Source organism: Tenrec ecaudatus, chromosome 9 (assembly GCF_050624435.1).
Source record: "Tenrec ecaudatus isolate mTenEca1 chromosome 9, mTenEca1.hap1, whole genome shotgun sequence".
Taxonomy (NCBI): domain Eukaryota; kingdom Metazoa; phylum Chordata; class Mammalia; order Afrosoricida; family Tenrecidae; genus Tenrec; species Tenrec ecaudatus.
Genome location: NC_134538.1, coordinates 146,943,948 through 146,963,087, shown reverse-complemented (window position 1 = coordinate 146,963,087; position 19,140 = coordinate 146,943,948). Strand labels below are relative to the sequence as shown.

The window sequence follows — 19,140 nt, the reverse complement described above, 5'->3', positions numbered from 1 at the left end:
GACTAGACCTATCAGATCCACATTCCAGGGGTGCACTGTAAGCTTTTTAGCATACCTATTTATTTATTTATTTTTACTGTAAGCTTTTCTCTTTTTACTCCAAATCCCCCCAGGTGATTTGTTGGGCCGTTCCGTCGAGCTACCAGGCTCTATAAACCAGAGCACCTCCAGCCTTCACATGCGTAGTGGTCACGTGGGATCTTATTAAAACACAGATTCCAGCTCAGTAGCGCTGGGTGGGGCCTGAGATGTCTTCCATCCGAACAAGCCTCCATGTGATGACTCTGCCTCTGGCCTGTGGTCCCCACATGGACGTCACCACGTCACTCATGACCCTCTGCATCCTTGCAGATCCGACCCTCACTTCTGTTTGTTTCTTGAGACGCGTGTCTGGTCCAATCTAAGTGTTTGGTTTCAGATATTCTTTTCTCATTAAAGTTTGAATACGCAGCGAGCCAGGCTTTGTCCTCCTGGCCTGCCATAACCATCAAGTCCCTGAGGAGCCTGCCTCTGAAAGTCATTTCTCATTTCTGATCTTCCTGACAGCCATGGTCCTTTGAGGTCAAATAAAAAGGCAAATCCAGGTAGAAGCACACTCAGAGCAGGTGTCACCTTCAAGAACAAACACACAGCCCCTTCCCCGCTAAGCCTTGACTCGCGGGAGATTGCAAGTGCTTGATTCTCTGTATGGCCGGTGTGGTGTCAGAATGCTTTTCAGGTTTCAAAGGCACAGTCTGTGCAGGCTGGCTGCTGCATACAGTGAATGCGATTGACTGCTAATCCAAAGGTGCTAACACAGGCACCTTAGAAGGAAGACCCGGTGCCATACTTCTGAGAAACCAGCCATTGACAAGCCCATGGGGGCACAGGTGCACGCGTGGGGTGGCCAAGGCGAGGGAATCAACTCAGCGGCAAGGGGTCTACTGTTTCACCCCTCTCAACTGGTTGCTTTTTAAAACAGCGTAACCTTCCCCAGGACGTCTTTGATGCGATGGTCAACCTGCTGTGTTCTGGAGAAGGATGGAAATGGTTCGATAGCCTTTCAGTAACTAAAATGTCTTTGCTGCTAAGAAGGAAATGCACTTGAACCTAACTGGGGTTGATCCTAGAACCCTGATGGCGAGGAGGGGATCTGAAGATAACAAAGTGTGCTGGTGTGACTGGTTGTTCGGGGCTGTAGGGTTGGCAGCACCCACTACCGGTTCCTGGTGCGACAGGCATGCAGGCAAACAGGTATCTGCTAGGTTGAATTGACCCAGACTCCCTTTTTAGCCCCGTGAGTGAGGAAAGTCTTTGTGCCACATGTTAGAGTGTTTATTACATGTAGGACTCCTGTGTTTGAAACGAGTCTGTACTTAGCTCTGAAAGATGGAAGACTTCAACTGAACAAACTTGAATGGACTAGGAGACGGAAGGCAATGTTTTAACAGTATTATCTGGAAGCTAGTTAATAATAAAAAATTAAGCAGTTTTTGTTTTGTTTGTTGTAGAGTTTGTTCAGGTATATCAGACGTGGAAGAATTTCATGAATGTTCTTCAGCTAATACCAGTCTTAGAGTGGCTTCCTTTCTCTATTCTTCAGATACAGGTCCTCCTCTCTGGTGCCCTCTAGGTGGAGAACATGGTGACCTTGAACTAGGATACTAGGGTACTCAGAGGAGCTGCTGGAGACTTCTCATAATCCTCAAGTTCACTGTTGAGGTGACTTTGGAAAGCAATTGCTGGGCAGAAAGTCCAGGTCAAGAGACTTGAAACCGCATGTAGGTTCAGATGGAATATGGGACGAGACCATGGCCAAATCAGAAGGCGCGGTGTCCCATCAGTCCATGGAACCCTGTTTTCCAGATTAGGGGTCGAGGTGAAGGGTCTCCAGTAGGAGTATCTGACAGCATGCAAGAGACTAGATTGCAGGGTGGGAAGACTGATGGCAGGGAAATCAGTTAGGAGCCAATTCAAAATCAAATTCGGGCAAGGACGTTGAGAGTAGAGAGAAAGATACCATGGTTACTACAGAAGTGCTGTTTTCCAGACAGAGATGCAGAAGGAATCGTGTGTGACTCCCAGGTTTGGGCACTCTGAGTGAGTGAGGTGGTTCGGCTATTCCTCCTGCTAGAGAGGAACAGGAACACTTCAGGGAGACATGCTGCCTCCACTGTTAGACATGGGAGTTCAGGGGATTGTGGGGCATCTCCTTGGAGTAGAGCTACTCATCAGTAGGAGTCGGCCGTGCAAGGACGCAGGGCAGGAGCTGGGGACTCAGGAATCAGCACACCAGTGGTCGTGTGAGTGTGCTTCTCAAGAGATTTAGAAGAAATAGAGCTACTGTTGTCCACTGCACCTTTTGATTTATGCCGTAGTTTAGGGCAGTGTCTTCCGGTTTCTGATTTTCATTTGGCAAGTGTCTGGCCAGCCTTGGTTCTCGCTCTGCCTTCTCTGTGTGTGTATACAATGTATGTCATCTATTTGCTATGACTCTTAACTGCAAGGAGCCCTGGTGGCGCAGTGGGTTAGGTGTTGGGCTGCTGACTGCAACATCAGTCGTTCAAACCCACCAGCCACTCTAAGGAAGAAAGATGAGGCTGTCTGCTTCTATAAAGCTGTAAAATCTTAGTAACCTTAAGGCATAGTTCTACGCTGACCTCTACGGTCATTCTGAGTTAGAATGGGCACTCCAGAGGTTTTGTCCTTAACAGAAATGCTGGAAAACGAAACTGTAGTTGTAACAGCATTAGGCAATGCAAACTGACTTACGTGCCTTAGAGACCTGTTGAGATAAAAGCTGTTGAACACGAGTATTTCTTCATAATGGCTCGACTCTAGGCAGGGCAGTGAGGCAACCATCTGGATAAAGATCCTCATAGAACTTGCTAGAATCCCTGTGACAAACTCAAGCGATTGCCCTGGCCAGTATGCTAAGGAAAGGAAGGAATGATAGCACTGACGGCTGGTTACGTGAACGAAACACACGGATGCATTTCAGCTTGCCGAGATGCAGATGTTGAGCTAGGGAGTCATGAAATAGCAACTAATAAGAGTAGGCCCTGTGTGGTCATAGACAGTCCCCATGGTCCTCACTGGTTTCTCCCAGTTTCTTTTCACCTCTTTTCTGGTGGGCCTGACAATAGAACTCCTTTAGCTTGGCATCGAGTTAAGCACTGGAGTTCCAGTGGACATGTTGGTTTCGAGATGGAAATGAAGCACCTTTTCACCTTACTCAGGCCAGTGGATGCTTACTAGGCAATGCAGACTGGGTTTTAAGAAGCCCACCCTGCTGGGGATTGAAAGTGGTGATTTAATAGAGAAAGCAGAGGTCTATAGGCCCTTTGAGCTATTCAGCTTTTAAAAATTGATTTTAAAAATCTGCCTTTAAAGGAGGCATCCCCAGGGAGACTTGGCCTGTCAAGTATCACTAAATTTTCTGGATGACTTATGAACCTCTAAAAACAGAAGTCAGTAAGAGAAATACTGGCCGACCTGAACTAGAGGAAGAGAGAGAACTTAAAACAACTTGGTGTTATTATTATCCCTCTGTGATCTTTAGTAAAACGAGCCACCTTCCTTCCCAAAAAGGAGTTGGGGAGTTTATCTTCTAATACTTTTTAGTGTCTTTTTCTTATTTTATGTTTAATTGACAAGATAATTGTAGGAAATTAATTCTTCACTTCCTCTTTCACTGCCATCAAGTTGATGCCGACTTCAAAAGATCTTATAGGACAGTGTGGCACTGCCCTTGTGGCTCTTCAAGACTTCTTGACAGGGGTAGAAAGTCTCACATTTCTCCTGAGGAGTAGCTCATAGTTTTGAACAGCTGACCTGTGGTTAGCATCCCAATGAGTAACCACCACCCTACCAAGGCTCATTAGTAAGTTGAAAAATAATCACCAAGAAGTTATTGAGAAAGGCAATATTGATAAAGCTATTTAGGCTTTTATAGATTGACTTTTTAAAAAAGCACAGTGGAATTTCAAAATATGTATTTTCTGCCTATTGGATTTCATCTAAAAGCTAATAATTTATGTGGGGTTTTTTTTTTGCCTAACACTTTTGAGATAATTTTTTTTTTTAGCAATTTCACCCACCCCCACCACCATATACGCACAAACACATTCTTTATCCATGCACTAATGAACACTTTGGATTTATATTGGGTATTTTGTTTTAAATTAGCAAGTGGTTATAAACGTCTCCTTTCGTTTTTGAAACATCAATAGGTAATGGCGAGATAGAGGACAGTTTTGTTTAGTTCTGACTGATGTCTTATCAGCCTGGCCCAATTCGCAGACTTGCTCAGTGCCAAAGTAAAACCAGCATCTCTTGATTCCCTAGTCGGGCACTTTTGGGGTGGAGCAGATTGCTGAGTGTAAAAGTTGTGACACGAAAGGATACGAGGTTCCTGTTAGGAAAGACTGGGAGGAGGTTGTCACACATCTGGCCCAAGTATGACCATCCCCTCCCTCCGGGCCCTGCCCTGTTCATCGTTGCAGGTAGATGCATACCAATCTTGCATTTGAACTTGGCGAGTTACTTGGCTAGTGTATGAGTTATGAGCACATATATCACGCTATTATACCCTACTGTGCCGTGCCCTATGCGGGGGTGGGTTGGGGGACCCCGCTGGCAATCTAATGTCTGAAAGTTATCTCTAACCTTTTAAGCCAAGGTTACTATTTAGAATCCTGCTTCATATGTCTGTCTTTACAACTCCATCATTTCCTTTCACTGTCACTCTCATGTATACATGAAACGTCGTTTCCATGTAATTGTCAAGCCCTCATCCAACCTATGTTTTTCAGCTCTGATCTCCTTGACTTCTGCTTGTCTGTTTCCAGCTGCCTGTGAAACACTTTACCTCTCCTTGTCTATTTATTCACTTACTGTATTTGTTAAACATTTTCCATGTGCCAGACCTTGACAGCCTCGAAGTTAGTACGTCTAAGTTGCAAATGAAAGTTATCATTTCACTTCATTGGGCTTATTACACAGAAGCCGGTCTCCCATGGAGCTGCCCTTGACAGCTCCATCCCCCAGGGCCTCCTCTGAGGAACTCAGCATGTATCTCACTAGTTACTCTTCAACTTCGGTGTTATTGTTTTATTCCTATACAATGACATTGTCGCTAAGATTAGACTCTACCAGGAACCCGAGTGGAAGGTGAATTTTGAGAATGACGAGTGCAACGAATGTATAAGGGTGCTTTGCTCAATCGATGTATGTATGGATTGTGATAAGAGTTGTATGAGCCCCAATAAAAAGATTTATTAATTTTTAAAAAAGATTAGACTCTAAGCCCTTTGAGACTTAAAGTGGGTGGCATAGAGGGCGACCAGGGAGTGGACGCTAGGCTGTCCCAGTCTCCCTAGCCTCCAGTGCCGCTACTTCTTCTGCTTGTCCATCGTTTCCTGTTTTGAGAGTCCTATTGCCCTACTCTTGGCTCTCCAGGCCTGTTAATGTCCTCTCTTTGTGAAAATTGTGGATGATTCTTAGGACATTCTTGGGCTAATTTCAGGAGATTCTAGATGCGTTGTTGCTCTTGCTGTTTTTCTTATATCAGCATCCAGTTCTACCACCCTCCCCAAATAATTACTTAGGAACCTTTATTTTCATCTATCAAAAGATGTGCCGAGCTTCTCTGTCCTGAAAAGAATAGTTTAGACAGATCAGAAATAAAAGAAGAAAAATAGAACTAACCGGTTTTGACTTTGGATACGGAATACCAAGAAAGAAGAGAAACCTGGTCAAGTTCACAAAAGATAACTTCCTTCTCAGACTCGTTCCCTCTGCTGCGGGCGTCTATAAGTGGGAACGGAGCAGGCGGAAGTGCAAATAATGCCGAACATCCTGCAAGGCAGTGAGTGCACTGCCGACTAAGGCTTCTGTACTTATTTCCCCTTTGCGTGCTCGATCGGCCAGCCATGCTTCTGCTGGCTCATTGATGAGGACTCAGAAGATTTAGTTTGGCGTCAATATGACATGGATACAATGGAGGTAAGTCCTGGTACAAGGGCGCCCATGTAGTTAATGAAAGTGTCAGGAAGATTACTATCATTTTTAATCATGTATTTCATTTTTGTTGTTGTTGAAACCATGTATGTACAATTTCTATACATACAGTTGAGACATGAGTTATACTCTTGAGTTGGACAAACCATTCTCGCTGTCTTTATCCGGGTGGTTTCTCCCCCATTGCCATCATCTCACTGCCCCCGAAGGTTCCCAGGAATATTACTTTAATAGGTAACCATGTACACATGTGACCGTAGAGAGCAAAGCCGTGCAAAGGGGAGTACTGTGACAGGTAAGCTTCCTTCTTGTCACCTGACAGTTCTTCTATCCGCTTCCCTAGAGGCAACTGGTTATGTTTCTTGCGTCTGTAAGCGTTGGATTATGTACGAGGGAGCTTCCAAAAGTTCCTGGAAAACCTCGTTGTCTTTTCGTTCCATTTCCCACAAACTTTTAAAAGCCCCCCAAGAATATACAACCATATAAGTGTGCCCATCTCCCTCCTGTCATGGAAGCACTAGCACATGGTACAAACTTACTTGTTTGACATTGTGTCTACAAACAGACACCCAAATCTTTTAGCATTTAAAAAATATTTTTTATTGTGAATTGAGTGGGAGGTTACATTTCAGATCATCAACTCCACATGCAACAATTCAAACCACTCCTCAGCTCCACCCCTGTATTCTGCCCCACCCCCGGATGTATCATCTTCTGTGGCCCTACCGCCTCCCTCCTCCGCATTACCCCAGGAGACCCCCTAGAAATCTTTTTATTCCTTGGCTCATGAACTTGCTGTTTACTACACTGCAGGTAGACATTTTGTTTTTGTTAATGGGAATGAAGAGCATTAAATTATTCATAGTTTCTAGTATATCATAGAGTACTTCATGGACCGCATAATGCCGTTTTTCACATTTCTTTCCAAAAGAAAGGGATCCTGGCCATTGATTTACATGTTGGATTTGGAAAATAAGAAAATGTATACAGTAAAACCATATTTTAGCTAAGAAGAGAAAGAGGGAAAAGCTTTTTGGAATATTTTTTTCCCCATCTGAGACAGAAATGGCCAGTGACATTTTCAGAGAAATAATTGACCTTAGAAGAAAAGCCATTCAAACCCACTGTCAGCGACTCAGTTCCAACTCAGAGTACACCTTTATGGGAGCAGACAGCCTTGTCTCCTCCTGTGGAGCAATTGATGGGCTAGAACCACTGACCTTTTTGGTCGGCTGTCCAACGCTTACCTAATATGACCCCCAGGGCTCCTGGTTAGTGCTGCCGTGTTGTGTCTGCCGCAGAGCAACCCTGTGGACAACAGAAGGAAACACTGCCTGGTCCTGCACCCTGCTCACCAGGGGTGTGGTTCGATTGGCCCTTGTCAGTGTTCAGTGTGTTGTACTGGGGTGGTGTACCTGATGTTGTGATGCTGAAAGCCAGGTCACTAGTATTTCAATACCAGCAAGGTCACCCACGGGGAACAGGTTTCAACAGAGCTTCCAGACAAAGATCAGACTACAGAGTTACAATAGGCTGTCCCTGCTGAGCAATCAGCCATTGCAAACCTCACGAATAGCAGCAGAACATGAAGTGGGCCCTTTCGACTGATGTAAAATCTTTCCGATGTGTGCGTGACAGTCAGTTTAATAGTTCAGGACCAGAGAAAAGCAATGATAAAAATACCAAACCACAGATGTTTTACTTTCTGAATTTTTTATTCTTCAAGCCCATGCAACTAAGCTTTCATTTGTTTCTGGAAAAGTTTGTATACCCATATATTTTAATCTTCTTGATATGACTGATGATCATCTGTATGAAAATACACTCTTAATTTTGACCATTCTGAGTTTCTTTTGGCCCAATTATCTACCAATGCAATCAGAAATGCATGATTTTAGATATTATATACCAAATTGTAGTCATTAAAAACAAGCAAAAACTCCCACATATGCCCTCTGCCACACGGCCATGATAAGACTCACCCAGGTCAAGAATCTTTGATTTGTGCTTTTGAAAATTAGCTAGTAATCCTGCATTCTTCCTAAAGATGGCAGTACCTCTCAATGTATTATTTAGTGGGCGATTCTCTCTGAAAATAGTATCAGTTATAATTCTGACCATGATTGGCTGGGAAAAAAGAGACTAAAGGTATATTTTCATATGCTGTTACACTGGTGACCAAAACTCTGGTGGCACCAGATCAAAGCACTCGACTGCTAGCCAGAAGGTTGACTATTCAAACCCACGACCTGCTCCAAGGTTAGAGTCGAGAGGCACGCTGCTTCTCTGAAGATTACAGCCTGGGAAACCCACAGGGGCAGTTCTACCCTGCCTGTCCTAGAGGGCCACCAACAATCAGAATTGACTCACGGACTGTGGGCGTGGTTTTATTGCAGTAGTTAAAATTCAGAAGTGGGACACTGAAGGTTATAGGACACCCCCCCCCCCACTCACATGCTTTTGGTCCTCTTCCCTGCACACAGAGTCCTTCTGCATTCTTACGTTGGAATTCTTGAAGCCATGCTGACACATACGTCCACTGTGTCAGGCACATTTATACACTTGTTGCCCTCATCATTCTCCAAACATATGCTTTCCACTTGAGCCCTTGGTATCAGCTCATTTCCCCCCACTCTCCACCCCCTCCCTCATGAACCCTTGATAATTTATAAATTATTATTATTTTGTCATATCTTACACTGTCCGACATCTCCCTTCACCCACTTTTCTGTTGTCCATCCCCCAGGGAAGAGGTTATATGTGGATCCTTGTGATCGGTTCCCTCTAGACATTGCTGTATTTCTGGGTAGCTCTCTCTTACAGCGATGCTATCAGGACACAAAGATGGATGACGCCAAGCCACTCTCCCCCAGTCACCACATAATGTGTGTATATTTGGACATCTGAAATATTTGGGAATTTACTCTTGATAGAAATGGCTAGGTCCAAGTTCTGCTTGAACTTGGACTTCTTACATAGGTAGTTAATTCTGTTAATAAGCACCATAAATACTTATTGGTGTGACTAAAGGAAAAATAAAAGAAAATCTTCAGCCTTTTGTAAAAATGGAGAAGCTAAAAATTCACAAGGGGTTTCTTTGGAGCGTGCAGAAACAGCGCTGTTTGGTTCCTCTTCGTCCTCGTGTCCATTTCCAAAGAAATAGCCATGTCTCGTGTGTGTGTGTGTGTGTGTGTGTGTGTGTGTAAAAATCACATGAAGGTAAGCAGATAGAGGGCAGGCTGATCTCCTGGGCAGGCCTTGCAGTAACTTTGACCCAGCCACTATGAATCATCCCGACTACTTTCATGGGGAGGTGGCTGGGGCTTCCTCCCTAATCAGCCTCATACAGATGCTGACGCATAAGCATGGGGATGCTTATCTGCACTGGGAAGTGGCTTCTAACAGCCATTGCCCAGTGCATGTCCTCCCACTAGGCAAATCAACCCAGAAAATAAAGTTGTGATCAGAGGGTTGCTGGAAGCACATTGGAACAGCTCCCAGTGACCAGTGTCAGTGAGCTCTGGGGGTGTGATGCCTTCATCTTCTCCCTTGGAATGTACCTGCCACTCAGTCCGTGGATGTCAGGGCACACTTTCTACTGGACGACACTTTCAATTTGATCCCTTTTCTCCTGGAGGTGTTATGGACCATCTCTTTGCACATGTTTCGTTTCCATTGGGGTGTCATAAAAGACTTTATTTGGTAAAACGGGGCGAATAATGTATGTAACAGCCTGTGCTGTTAAGCCAGTGTAGCCAGTGCTGAGCTCAGGTCACCAGCATGCTCGAAGGTGTCAAAGACCATCTTTGGGTCATTTCTGTCGAGGAGCTATCGCATCTGTCACATTTTGAGTTTTAAAAAATGTCATTCCTGAAAGTTAGCCTTAACAGTGAGACTGTGGGCGAATATGAACAATGCTTTTTTGGTTCTCTGTATCTTGCTGCTGTTTTTGAGAATTGGGTTTTTTGAAAATGTTCATTTCCTCCTTCATAATCCCCCTTTCCCCACCACCCACATCTGTGATGTGAATCTGTTAGAAGAGATCTTGAAGTTACTGCTCTGCTCTGGAATATATGCAGCCTTATATTGACCTTGAGTATGCGATGTCACTTGTCCCCTTTCTGTGTGACTTCAAACACGTGCCTTCACTTCAAACATGACTTGAAGTATCTTCTCCGAGAGTTATTTTGAAACACTAAGATAGCTACAGGATTTCAGGTAACGGTTAAGAAATGCAGGAGTGGGTGTCTGATGAATACCAATTCAGCAGTCAACGAAGACATCGTAGGTCTAACAAGTACCTAATTGACAAATCGAACAGTGTGTGAAAGCTGAGCCCTTTGGTCCATCACTGTGGCAATAATAATCATCATCAGCCTCCTCTCCATCTACCCGGGCGATGATGAGTTCATTTTGAGGAGTGGCAGAGGAGACTTGGGGAAGGGAACAATGGAGCAGTTGGCACAGTCCTTTCTGGTGTTTGTAAAAAAAACATTGTGGTGCATATTTGAAGGTGGTGGCCTCGGACACACTTTGAGGAAACAAACATTGATAGTAAGGAGTTTAGAGGAGAGCTTAAGGAAAGGGCCCCAGTTGGGACTGGGCCTTGAGGGATGGGCAGCATTCTAGTGATGGGGAGGACGGAGAGGATATTTTGGAAGTGTGAAACAGCAGGAACAAAGCACAGAGCTGGAGCTAATAGTGCAGGTTAAGGAGAGAGGCATCGTGGGCTCAGTGGTTCTTAGAATTGGTCCCTGAAGAACACAGAGACAGCGCTCTCACATGCTGGGGTGTTGGAGAAATGGGCAGCTGTGCCATTTCTCTTCAGCATGCAGTTGGATGGAACGACTGAGCTGTTCGCTGCAACCAGCTTCTCATTTTCATGTGCTTTGGATACCACCAAAGGATAATTCCGTTTAGAGACCTTTCTGGAAACTGGACTCTCACCATCTTCCAAATACTCTCACCTTCTCTCTGACTCACCCTCCAACAAATATTCAAATGGAAGAAAAGCAAATCCTAAACCTCTGAGGGCAGATGCTCCACCACCTATGTGATGTCAAGCACACAGGCTCTTCCCACCTTTAGGAGAAAGTATTCCACATGTCACTGGGCCACTGTCCCTTCCCTATCGGCAGTCACCACCGTTCCAAGAGCCATTGCCAATAAATAGGAACAGAGTATGATGTTTCTCACTACCAGACAGATGTGCTGGCTTCCCAGAGGCCTTAGTTGAACTCAAAGGCAGAGGAACTAATGTGACTGACCTCTCGCATGAAAGTCTTAGCAGAATCTGCGGTTCTAGGAAACAAGGGTACCTTCAGCTAGCATTGCGTTCTATGGAATTCCAAGGTAGTTCCTTGTACTTTTGTGAGGCAAGGATTTTAGCACTGTTGGCAGGGGTGTCGGGGACACCATTGATCAAAAATGAAGTATATCAAAGCCCATAACAAAATTTCCACTCATCTAAGCCAATTACTGAGATTAATTACTGTGTGGTTAGACTTTTCTTGTTTGTGTGTTTATTTTTTAGTAAGTAGCTGTATTTCTTTCCAAGTGAAGTGAGGGGGTATAATCTCTTATAAATATTGTTTCTCATATACTCTTTCTGTTCAGGAAATCAGTTTCCAGTGTAATGACTCAAGTCTATGGTGTATGCAATTCTGTGCACCTCTCCAAGGAGAGAGCGCCCCTACTTCATCAGGATCGCAGACGGGTGGTCTGGAAAGGTCAGGGAACTTTCTAGACAGAACTTCTCATAGGCAGGAACCAAATGTTCTTTGCTGTATTGTTGATTTTTCTCTCTAGTGTCTAAGCACAGTGCCTGAATTGTAAATATTGTCGTGAGGTGCTGTTGTGTCCGTTCCTACTCATCATGCCTCTTGAATAACAGACCCAACACGGCCCTGTCTTGAGGCCCACTCACAGTCAGTCCTTCGAATCCTAAACTCATTATGGCAGCCACTCGGCCAATCTGTGTCATGGAGGAGCTTCCTCGTGTTTACTGCCCCTCTCCATTTCCAAGCATGATGTCCTTCTCCAGGATTGGTCCCTCTGAACAACATGCCCGGAGTATGCGACACGGAGTCTAGTCCTCTTGCTTCGATGGAGCCTTCGGTCTGTACTCTTGCGAGAATATGCTCAGTCTTTGGGCAGCTCATGGTGTAGTAAATATTCTTCCGCCAACACCGTCATGCAGAGCAGCAGCACTGGAGAAGATACGTAAAACCAAAACACCAAACCCATTGCTGTCGAGCTGATTCTGACCCCATGGTGTCCTTTGTCTCGGGGTCTCAAGGCTGCCATCTTTAGGGAACCAGACTGCCATATCTCTCTCCCATGGAGCAGTGGTGGGTTAGAACCACCAACCTTTTGGTTAGCAGCAGAGCACTAAAGTCACTGTGCCACCAAAGCGTCAAGTCAACCGTAAATGAAGACCATTAAGCATGTACTTGACACAATCGATGTATGTGTGGATTGCGGTAAGAGTTGTATGAGCCCCAATAAAATGATTCAAAGAGAAAAAGTCACTAAGCATAATGGAAGTTGGGTGGTAGGGAGCACTGATAAGCAGCGCTCCTGTGGCTCCTCTGTGTTGACGCCTGCGCGGTAAATCATTGAGTGCAGAGAGAAGTCTCCATGCAAACTCTTGTGCGTTCACGAGCTGTTGGTTCACACAAAGCTTTGGTCTCTTCAGGTTTGTTCTCGGTACATTTTCTTCATTTCGGATAAGTTTTGCTATCACATGTCTGCCTCCAGACATGATCGTTTTATCCTGTACCTTCAGAGGGACAGAAACTTGCAGGATGGCTGTGGTCACCTTGATTGACCAGGTCATCCTTCATTTCTGCAGTCTCCCAGTGAACATCTCACCGTGGAGTCCCTCATGATGGAAGTCAACCCGACAAGTTGGTGCTGCCTTTGGCTTAAAACATTCATGCAACGTCTGATAGGTGGCCTATCAATGTAACAGGAAGCATTGGGAAGCCGTCCCATGTGCTCCATTGATTTTATTGTCACCTTTCTGCATTTTCCTGGCTAAAGGTTAGGAACCATGAATAACGGCTAACGTTTCATACTTGTTATGACAAAAAGGCCAGAGTTTCACTTCAGACCCTTTCATCCATCGTCATGCCAGTCTTGCCCTCACTAACTCCTTTCAAATTATAGGCCAAGGAAAGAGGTGGAATTGCTGTAAAACAGCGGCAATGACCTTATCTAAGACATTTGTTCCAAAGAGTGGTGCGTTTTTCTGTGTTAACTTTGTTTGTGCTCCCGGAGCCCTGGGGATCATAAATCGAATTAGGTATGGTGGAAGCACACAACACTTTCCCCCTCCTCTGAACTAAAAATGATGAGAAGAGTAAAAGGTGTAACTTTGGGAAAGACAGCGGTGCTGATGGACTGCAAGTACGTTCAAAGGATAAAGTGCGCCGTGGTACTGCGGTTCACTCCGAACTTGTGCGGAGGATCCATGCTTCTGTGAACCATTCATTCTTCCTGGAAAATCCACACTGTAAGGCGGCATTTGTTCTCAGGACAGACTGAGGTCAAGACGAGGAAAACTCCCGTCTGTGTCAGTAGTTTGTTTCCTCTCTCATCCAAGTAAAACACGGATGTCTGAAATGTAGAACGCAGCACCCATCACCCATTAAATCACATTCCGGTGTGCTTCCATTCCTGTACCCGTGTGTGTACACACGGGTGTACACACACCCGCGCACACCAGAAATGAACCAGGTTTTATTCACTGCATGTAGTGTAAATGCCATTTCATACCCAAACCAAGATCAAGCCCACTACCATCAAGTCGAGCCGATTCACCAGACACAGGCAGAACAGCAAACAGCCCCGTCTTTCGTACTCAAAGCCACCCGGGGGTGGGTTCAAACCCGGGGGTGGTTTCAAACGGCAGACCTTGCGGTTCAGAGCCCAATGCTTAACGTCCTGTGCCCCCGGGGCCCCTGTTGAGCCCCCCTCCTTTAAAACCTAGATTTTGCCATTAGAGCTGCTGCACTGAACCCCATCTTTGAGAGAGAGTATGCACGCGTGTTTCTTCCTTACAGGGCATTTGTAGAACGGGAACCCCCGGGTCAGAACGTGGCAAAAGGTTAAGGATGCAGCTAACACGACCTCAGCGCCATGCAGACGGACTGGAGGTGTCTGCTGGCGCCCTGGCTTAATCTCCAGCTGACTACCCCTGGGGGAAATGGCCCTTCGGGGCGTTCTTGGATGAGCAGGGAGGCTCCGGCGCGGTTTCCTGGCGTTTCTAACCGGCGTGTCTTTGTCTTTCTCCCCTGGGGACCCTGCGCCCTTGCGGGCCGAAGCCTCGGGAAGCCGTCGCCTCGCAGCGCCAGCTCCCTGCGCCCGGCCTCCCCGGGGACCCGCTGCCCGCCCGCGGGCGCCGTCACCACGCGCCAGGCCGCCGCCAGCTGCCGCACCAAACTCCGAGGCGGCGCGGCCCGGGAGCGCCAGCACGCGGCCCGGGGCCTGGGCCGGCCCGCGCCCCCCTGAGCGCCGCCGCCGGCCGCCGGCGGGACTGCGTCCGCTCCGCAGCGCCCCGGACCTCCGACCCTCACCCAGCGCCCGGGGCCGGGGCCGCTGACCCTCACCGGGCGCCGAGTTCCACTGCGTCTCAGCCAACTCCCGTCTCCCGTGCTGCTTCTCAGGCCTGCGTTCACGCCCCCCTCCTCGCTTTCACGGAGCCTGGTGTACCCCAGACCCCTTTCCCAAGGAGCCCCTCAAGAGAGGTGCATGTGCCTTAGGGCCAGGGCATAGGGAGCATGCCCTCCTCGCTACCCATTGCCACCCGCAGAGCGCACCTTCCTCTTCTGATGGATCCCGTTTCTCTGAGAATCCTGACACTGGAAGATCGCCCTCTTTCCTTCCTTACTGTCCCCCCAGTTCCTTTCTTTTCTTAGTTCCAGCCTAGCTACTAATTTTAGTGGCCTCCACCTCCAAACTTGCCATCAATTGTGTTAGATACCACCACTCGTTCCCTCCCCTCTGCCCCCTCGACAGCCACCTGCCTGAGGATTGTTCTAGTACCGTCGAACCCCTAGTGACCACGGGGTGACCCACAACCTGGAGCTGTGCACCGATGCACACCGTTGCTGAACTGCGACCCAGCAACCCGCAGTCCCATTCGTCCGTGTCTTCGTCGCCCATGGCCATGCCTCCCCCCAGTGGTCACTTCTCCGTCCCTGCCCAGCGTTCCGCGATGTTGATTAAATCGACGGAGCCTTTCCTTATCTGTCACACGGCTGTAGACTTTGTCATCATCCGATGCTGCATCATCTACAGACTCTTGCCGGTGGGGATTATGGGAATGCTCCTCTCAGGTCTCCTTGGCATCCAGAACGGTTGGCTGCCCATTCCCACTGCTGCCCCTGCGGGTGGGGCTCCACCACTTGGCTGCCACAGGCCACCCCTCCCCTGGCTGTTCCCGATCAGTGACTGAACCTGGCCAGGTTACGAGTGATGACCCAAGCCATAAGACCTAGAGATGGTGGGCATCTCTGGCAGGAAACTTTGGCCTGGGGGCGCCTCAGCGACTTGGGTGAAACGTTCTTTGAAACTGCTGTGGTCGGAGTGTCTTCGTGTGCGTCTACTTCCCTGTGCTTCCCAGCGCAGACTGGCACTGGGGTCTGCCCCTTCCTGCCCCCACTCCACTGCTGCTGTGTCCTTGGCAGGTGTTCTTTCCCTCAGTGAAATGCTTGTACAGTGAGCCCCTAGCTTGGCTAAGCTAACACTTATTAGGCATTCCACTCTTCCATCTTTCTATCTCTTGGTCATCGACAGGAGTCTTCAGAGTCACCCACTGACTCCATTGACTGATCCTCCTCTGCGGCTTCTGTTGGCAGCGCTGCCTCCTTTAGCCTAGGTTCCAGGCATCACCATTGTGCTCATGAAGCACAGTACTCGCAGAACGCTTGGACTTCATCTACTTTCTTTCCTGTTAAAATCCCAACACTGGATAAGCATTGCCGCCTGCTTCCCTTGGGCCTGCCTGGGGCACGTGAAAATCACCTCACATAATTCAGTATCTCAAACAGCAGATTGCTGCTGCTGTTCCTGTCGTAGTTTTATCCCCCCCCCCACTTATTCAAACGATTGTTTCTGTCTTTCATCTCATCAACATTTTCTGCCCCCCTCCTCCCCGCTCACTTCATATTTCCCTAAGAGATACGATGTATAAACGTCTTCATCTTCACATTATACATCCACCAGCTCTGTTGGTAACCATCTTTGTTTTCTGTGAAGATGGAGAAAGCTTCAGAGGTCAGCCCCTTCCTCGTGTGCTCTGGATCGCACTCCCTTCCTGCCTTTGTAAGGACTTTGCTACAAACACGTGTCAGTGTTTTCCAGCTCATCAAGCCTTCTCTGTGCACATCTTTCCCGTCTGCCAGCCCTTCCTCAACCCTCTTCATACCCACACTTAGAGAGATTGTCTGCTCTCATCTTTCCGCTCGTCCACCCATGTCAGTGCGGCTCCTCAGGCAGTTAACATCACCCGTCTCTTCCATAGTACCCAATCCATGGGGTGCTTTCCTGTCCTCACCTGGACCACTTACTGCTTTTAAAAATTGTGATCCTCCTGTGAGATCTGTCATGGATTGAATTGGGTCCCCTCAAAATGGGTCACTTTGGCTGGACCATGATTTTTAGTGGTTTGGCAGTTAAGTGAGAGGGTGGTTGACATTTATGTAATGATGTAATTATTTGATATGATGATATGGCCTTCAATTAGCCGAGTGGTTGCGAGGGAATCAGGGTTGTGATGCGACACCCTTCCCTCAGGTCACAGCCCTGATCTGATGTAAGGGGCGTTCCCCTGCGGCAGAACCTGAATTGACCTTTATCCTATGTAAAGGAGAAAGATGTCCTCAGAGGGAGAAGATCCCAAGAGGGAAGATCCAGGAGTGGAGTGCATCCTTTGGACCTAGGGTCCCTGCGCTGGGAACCTCCTAGACCCCGGGGAAGATTGATGCCGAGACACACAGAGAGCGCCCAGGAATGCCCACAAACGCTGAAAGGAGACAAGGATCTTGCTTCTAAACTGTGAGCTGACAGAGAGCCTTCCCCTAGACCTTGTTCCCTGAATTTGGACTTCTAGACTCCTAAACTGTGAGAGAATAAATGTCTGTTTGCTAAAGCCATCTATCTACTTGTGGTATTTCTCTTCCCGCAGGACTAGATAACTAAACAACCCAAGAGACTCGTGTCTTTTGGTTTTCCTCCTGCTTCGCTAAGGATGTCTTGGTTTGTAACATTTTTTTCTGCCCCAGTTTGGAAAGCTGGGGTTTCTCAGAGCTCCATTATGATCGCTTTTTTCTCTGCTCTCTCCCAGGACTCTTTTTATCCATTTTTGTGGGTTTAAGTACCATATTTATGCTAATGCATTTCAAAGTTATGCTTCCTGCCTAAACCTTACTTTTAAGTTTTAGACTCATATATCTGTTTGCTTCATTTTATGTGGGAGGCCATGGCACTTAGCTATGTCAAAGTTAATGTGTTCAAAATCGAATTCATCATTCTCACCCCAAACCTGTCTTGTCCTACCTTCCTGGTCACAGTACACAGCACCAGCAGCCAGCCAGATGGTCCATTTGGAAACCGAGGCATCATACTGGATCCTTTTCTGTCCTCACTGCCACATCAAGTGGACCAACATGACAACAGTTTTATCCCTCAAATTATTTTGAATACATCTGTTTTTCATCATTTAGTCCTGGCCAATAGTTGTTTTTGCCTCACGTGACTATTGTGGCGGCTAGTCCTGCCAGACCGACTTCAATACATTATTGGTAGAGCGGTCACCATGACTTGACTTTACTCATGAATTGAATCACGTAGATTGCCATTCACAGATAAAATCTAAACCCTTACATGGCTCACACAGCCCTACCAATCTCTCCAGTCCCTACCAGTCTCCACATCCAGCTTGCCCTCTCTTCATTGGCCACCATGAGGCAGCCACACTGCGTCTCAGGCCTTAGAAAAGGCTGCTCTCGCTCCTGCTTAGACTGCTTTCCATGGCCACCCTCTCCTCATCCCCAGGTGTATCCTGAGAAGACAGCTGAAATACAGTGTTTTGATAAAGATCACTCTGGTGCAAAATAGTCCCTTTCCTCTCCCCTCATTCCCTAGCTCAGTCCTTTGTTTGCTTCCTGCATTAATTACGCTCATCCCCAATTTGTAACTTGATTGGCTCGCTTACTTTTTCTTCTTTACTTTCCTTTCACAAACTCCACTGCATGAAGGCAGAGGCTGCGAGTGGATGCTTCATTTGTCAACATTCTCTCCCCACCCCCTCGCACAATCCTTGGCACATGTTCACACTCACACACTGCCACAGAGTTGATGCTGCTTCCTAGTGTAATAGTCGTGATGCACTGGGCTGCTATCCGCAAGGTCAGCAGTTTGAAACCACCCGCCAACTCCTCTGGAGCAGGATGGGGCTTTCTACTCCCATAAAGAGTTTCTGTCTTGGAAACCTGCAGGGACAGTTCTGCCCTTTTCCTGTAGGGCCACTGTGACATGAGTTGGCACATATCACGTACAAAACGAGTATGTGTTGAAAGAGTAAATGAAAGCATTTACTGTTTTTTCCCTGTTGAGGTTCACTTTTTATTGTTTTGCAAGAGCTTTTGATGTATCACGACCACTAACCCTTTACTTCGTCGACATGCTGCAGGCATTTTGTCCCTTGTCCTATGTGGACTGATTTATTTCACCATGTCTTTGATATGCATAAATATTGCATTTCTCACTTAGACAAATCTGTCTTTTCCTTCATGATTACTGCTATATTTAAGATTTTCCTCCATTCCCATACTCTATAAATATTTTTCTACATTTTCTCTGAAATTTAGATTTAAATTTTTACTTAAATTGGAGTTTATTTTTTACATAGGTGTGATTAAGGGTCTGAGTATGTATTTAGTTGTTACATCCCCACTTACTGAAAACTCCCTTTTCTGCTGTTTTGAAAATTCCACATTTATTAAATATTAAATTCTTAAATATACTTGGCATAGTTTCTGGATTTATTTTATTATATCCTATATTCTTAAACAGTGCTGTTTTATTGCCATTTTACTTTTTTTTACTGTGTTATAAACTTTTTAAATGTGGCAA

The 19,140-nt window shown here is 46.5% G+C and overlaps 1 protein-coding gene across 1 annotated transcript in view; it reads left to right on the top strand.

The window, feature by feature from the left end:
- Positions 1 to 17,155, top strand: part of ZNF800 (zinc finger protein 800) — a 53,252-nt gene extending 36,097 nt beyond the window's left edge. The window contains exon 6 of the mRNA XM_075558626.1: positions 14,328 to 17,155. Coding sequence (XP_075414741.1) covers positions 14,328 to 14,514 — 187 coding nt within the window. The 3' untranslated portion in view covers positions 14,515 to 17,155. The remainder of the gene's footprint in view (positions 1 to 14,327) is intronic.
- Positions 17,156 to 19,140: the final 1,985 nt, after the last annotated feature.